Genomic DNA, 5,495 nt, shown 5'->3' with positions numbered 1-5,495 from the left:
CAGGTTGACTCCCAAAGGCACAGGCTAATGAGAAAAACATCTACACGTGTAGATAAAGTGTTTCCTTATTACCTGAGGGAGACAAGGAAAGAATGATCAGGCAGCTCCTTGCAAGTACTTGAGAATCACTGAACTAAAAGTGGACAGTGGGCCTTCCACTCACCACAGCTTCCAAATATTGAAAATGCAAACTTGAAGAAAATATTTCTGCAAATGATCTTTAAAAGTTATCTCACACATTATTTCATCATATCCTCCCTTGTAGAACCATGAAGAATATTTAAATTATTGTGTTATCACATCATATCTATTAAGAGATGTTGGTATTATTTTTCCTCCTATCATTACCATCCTTGTGAATTGATGTTACATGAATATTGATTGAGCTCATGAAATGTTATGGCCCAGATGACATGTCTAGGAAACGGGGTTGAGGAAGTTGATTTCTCCTTTCAGTATTTTACAGACTCCTGCAGGTATTCTTAGGATAAAACAGGGCATGATATATCTTATTGTTCAAGTTTCTTCAACAAAATAGCATAGACTGGGTAGTTTACAAAGACCAGAAATGTATTGTTGCAAGTTAGTTCTCGAGTCTGGATATCCGAGAACTGGATGTCAGTTTGGTCCACTTTTGGTGAGAGCCTGCTTCAGGTCTCACACTGCAGAGTCCGTGTATCACAGGGCAGGAGAGGGACTAGTTTATATCCACCTCTTTGATAAGGGCATTATTTCCTTTTGTGAGGTCTCCATCCCCACACCCTAAGCATATCCCAAAAGGTCTATCACCTGATATCATTAGTTTGGGCTTTAGGACTTCAAGATATGAATTTTGTGGGGTCCTAACCATTCAGAACATAAAGGGCTTTAAAGTCTACATGCTTGTAAAAATATAGTCATACTGAGTAAAAAAAAAAAAACAAAAGCAGGTTAGCAGGCAGAAATAGGAGATCAGGGATTCATATCCAAACTCTAGCGTTTCAACCTTTCATAAGTCTTTAATTATTACGTGTCAAATACTGGAAGTCATCCTGAAATGGAACTCAACAGCTGATGCAGTAGAATAAAATGGAGCATGAAAATGATCATTCATCATTCCTTGTGAGGATTCTCTGAAGTATCTGCATCAATGTAGTAGTGATTGCCATGTCGGTAAAGATCCACCAAAGAGTATTGTGGTAAACTGCCTGGTTGCTGTGAGCTGTGAGCATCAGGGGGAATCTGAGTTCAGATACATGTCTCTGTGTATGACACCAGCATGTTCCTTCTCTCATGACCTCAGGTGAATTCAGTCCCTCAGTTGTGTCCAACTCTATGTGACCCCATGCACTCAGCATGCCAGGCTTCCCAGCCCATCACCAACTCCCAGAGCTTGTTCAAACTCATGTCCATGGAGTCAGTGATGCCATGCAATCATCTCATCCTCTGTCGTCCCCTTCTTCTCCTGCTTTCAATCATTCCCAGCATCAGGGGCTTTTCTAGTTAGCTGGCTCTTCACATCAGGTGGCCAAAGTATTGGAGTTTTAGCTTCAGCATCAGTCTTTCCAATGAATATTCAGGACTAATTTCCTTTAGGATGGACTGGTTGGATCTCCTTGCAGTCCAGGGCATTCTCAAGGGTCTTCTCCAACACCACAGTTCAAAAGCATCTATTCTTCAGTGTTCAGCTTTTTCATAGTCCAACTCTCACATCAATACATGACTACTAGAAAAACTATGGCTTTGACCAGATGGACCTTTGTCAGGAAAGTAATGTCTCTGCTTTTTATTTTGCTGTCTAGGTTTGTCATAATTTTTCTTCCAAGGACCAAGTGTCTTTTAATTTCCTGGCTGCAGTCACTATCTGCAGTGATTTTGGAGCCCAAGAAAATAAAGCCTGCCTCTCTTTCCATTGTTTCCCCAAGTATTTTCCATGAAGTGATGGGACCGGATGCCATGATCTTCATTTTCTGAATGTTTTAACTTTCAAACCAGCTTTTTCACTCTCCTCTTTCACTTTCATCTTTAGTGAAAGTGTTCCTTTGGTTCTTCTTTGCTTTCTGCCATAAGAGTGGTGTCATTTGCGTGTCTGAGGTTATTGCTATTTCTCCCAGCAATCTTGATTCCAGCTTGTGCTTCATGGAGCCCGGCATTTCACATGATGTACTCTGGATATAAGTTGAATAAGCAGGGTGACAGTATACAGTCTTGATATACCCTTTCCCCAGTTTGGAACCAGTCATTTGTTCCATGTCCAGTTCTAACTGTTGCTTCTTGACCTGCATACAGATTTCTCAGGAGGCAGGTAAGATATTCTGGTATTCCTATCTCTTGAAGCATTTTCCACAGTCTGTTGTGATCCACAAAGTCAAAGGCTTTAGCCTAGTCAATGCAGTAGAAGCAGATGTTTTCTGGAATCATGACCTAGTTGAGGACAATCAGGGGTGAGGCATCCTCTTGAGTTTAATATAGTGCTGGGCAAAAGCTGAAAAGTGTGTTGTACTTGCTACCTGAATCCCCAGACCACGTGTGCCTTCAAGGTAGGAGACACTAGTGGTTTTAGCAACAAACTCGGTATGACTGGCACCAGCAGGAATAGAGTGGAAATACCAGCCACTGTCTATTATAATTCCGGGAAATAGGGCCCAGATGAAGCAAAATAGCTTGGTCATTTGTAAATGCCTTCCAGTAGTAGGAGGAAATCTGAGAAACTGCTTTGGCTAAAATGACTTGTTGAGGACTTCCCTGGTGGTGCAGTGAATAAGAATCTTTCCTCAGGAGAGACAGGTTCGATCCCTGGTCCAGGAAGTGTCCACCTGCCACACAACAACTAAGACAGCGCTCCACTGATCCTGAGACCCTGCTCTAGAGCCCACGTGCTGCAGCTGCTGAAGCCTGCATGCTGGAGCCCGAAGAAGACTCACAGGAAGGAAACCAGGAGCTGCGAGGAAGAGTGAGCCCCACTGGCCATAACTAGAGAAAGCCCTGGCAATGCACTGAAGACCCAGGGTAGCCAAAAGTGGATAAATAAATAAATAACAAAAAAACAACTTGTTGAGCGATTACACTGGGCCTGGTACAGAGGACACCACAGAGAAGAAATCAGGGTTCAGTTACTACAGAGCTGACTTGCCAAAGATAATCACATCCTTATTATCTGAAGTTTAGAATATAGGGGGCTTTGACAGTATAAAATTCAATGTAAAATCAAAAGAATTCAGGAGCAGAGCCAAAAGTTAAATCTTCCCATGAAATAAACAATATTTGTCCCATTCTGAATTCATTACAAAGATGGCTTCCTTTATTTGAAAATAATAGGCTCGTAATGGAACTTGAAAGTCACTTGGGAAATCTGAAATTTAATGCAAAGGAACAGAGAGAAAGATTCAAATGGATGGTGATTCCTAAATCATGCTTTCTCACTGGGGATAATGCTGCTTCCACACATGCAGACATTAGTTCTCTGAACAAATATTGTCATTACAATGATTAGCTATTACATATCAAAGCTCAACCTGATACAACAAAATCTAACCCCTTAGTATTTATTTCTGTCTTTGGCCTTTCTTGTGTATCATACATAAGAGAAGCATTGAGATTCAGTTTATGGAATATAAACAAATTGTATACAAGATCAGTGGTACAACCTAAGGTGAGTAGATGGTTCACTGGAGGACTTTCCACCATTTGCTTCATCTCAAAGTCATATTGTGAGAGGTGGCCTTTCTGTACTTCTGAGAAACCACTGTCTGTCTGTGCATGTTGCTTGTGTTTGAACCTCGGTGTGATTTGGGCTCCAGATTAAATAAAAATGGAAAATTGTATTTGCAAATAAAATATAAAAAATATGATATTTTCTTACATAATTCTACAAAGGTGGTTCAACATGTCAAAGTATTAAAGAGAAAAAATGTTGATAATATCCAGATGAATATCTAGTAGGCAGTAAAACTAAAAATTATTTTCTGACAAGAAGAAAATTCAATGATAAATATTGAAAATAAATAATAAAGAACTATTTTTAAGTTATTCAATGACTTGAGCAGCTTTGAATGACTTTGAAGTATGTCTATACCTTGGTATTATTATCAAGTATTTATGTAAATTTTATTTCAATATGTAATTGGATACATACATACTTATATAAGTAAACATATGACATTAAAGTCACTCTGAAAACTGAGTTTATAAAGAAACAATAAAATTCAGTAGCTTTTACATTTAAATTATAGCTTAAAAGTTTCTGTCATTCTTAACTACACTGAATACAAAGAGTAAGATTTACACTTCCTTTTTCTATGTACAGAGAAAAGATATTCATAGAGTACATAAATACATACACAGTATATCTATGTTATCAAAATTTCACAGTGCAGGGCAATTAAGAAAAAATACCTAAAAAGGCTCTGTGGGCAGAAGAAAGAAGGGCAACATGAAAAAAAAAGATTGAGAAGTGCTGCCCTAACACACTGGAGAGTGCAAATTGAAAAGCAAAAACAAAAGTAGAAAGCAAGAGGGAACTTTCAGAAAATGGAAACCATGGGCTCCTATTTAAGACACAGGCCTGAAGGAAGGTCTTCAGAGAACCTAGAGAGCAGGTTCACAGAGTCACCCACCTCCCCAGGCCAGCAGCATCCACAAGGTCCCCGATGGCCCCAGCCTGGTCCTTACTCCTGGCCCTGCTGTTGCTCAGCTGCAACTCCATCTGCTCTCTGGGCTGCCACCTGCCTCCCACCCACAGCCTGGCCAACAGGAGGGTCCTGACACTCCTGCAACAACTGAGGAGGGTCTCCCCTTCCTCCTGCCTGCAGGACAGAAATGACTTCGCATTCCCCCAGGAGATGCTGGGTGGCAGCCAGCTGCAGAGGGCTCAAGCCATCTCTGTGCTCCACGAGGTGACCCAGCACACCTTCCAGCTCTTCAGCACCGAGGGCTCGGCCGCTGCGTGGGACCAGAGCCTCCTGGACAAGCTCCGCACTGCACTGGATCAGCAGCTCACTGACCTGCAAGCCTGTCTGAGGCAGGAGCAGGGGCTGCAAGGGGCTCCCCTGGTCAAGGGGGACTCCAGCCTGGCTCTGAGGAAATACTTCCACAGAGTCACTCTCTACCTGCAAGAGAAGGGACACAGCCCTTGTGCCTGGGAGGTTGTCAGAGCAGAAGTCATGAGAGCCTTCTCTTCCTCAACAAACTTGCAGGAGAGATTCCGGAGGAAGGACTGACACACACCTGGTCCAACACGGAAATGATCCTCACAGACCAACAAGACCACATGCCTCCTGCGGGGCCACGTCAAGGGCTCACAGTTCCGCTGTCATCCTGCCCTGAATCGATTCAATTTGTCGAATATTTTCTTGAATATTAAGTGCCATCATGTTCTACTCTACAGGCACTTATTCCTCACAGATGCTGAAGATGATCTATCTACTTATTCACTACCTGGACCATTATTTATCTATTTATAAATATTTAAATGATCTTGTTGATATATTATGTATGTATATTTATGGGAAAATGTA

At 41.6% G+C, this 5,495-nt stretch overlaps 1 protein-coding gene across 1 annotated transcript; it reads left to right on the top strand.

The window, feature by feature from the left end:
• The first annotated feature begins 4,628 nt into the window (after positions 1-4,628).
• On the top strand, positions 4,629-5,198 carry LOC122685932 (interferon alpha-1-like). The gene has a single exon (XM_043890964.1). The coding sequence runs from the start codon at positions 4,629-4,631 to the stop codon at positions 5,196-5,198; it is 570 nt and encodes a 189-aa protein (XP_043746899.1).
• Positions 5,199-5,495: the final 297 nt, after the last annotated feature.

This window comes from Cervus elaphus, chromosome 29 (genome assembly GCF_910594005.1).
Source record: "Cervus elaphus chromosome 29, mCerEla1.1, whole genome shotgun sequence".
In the NCBI taxonomy this organism is placed as follows: Eukaryota; Metazoa; Chordata; class Mammalia; order Artiodactyla; family Cervidae; genus Cervus; species Cervus elaphus.
This window is presented reverse-complemented; position numbering and strand designations above follow the sequence as displayed.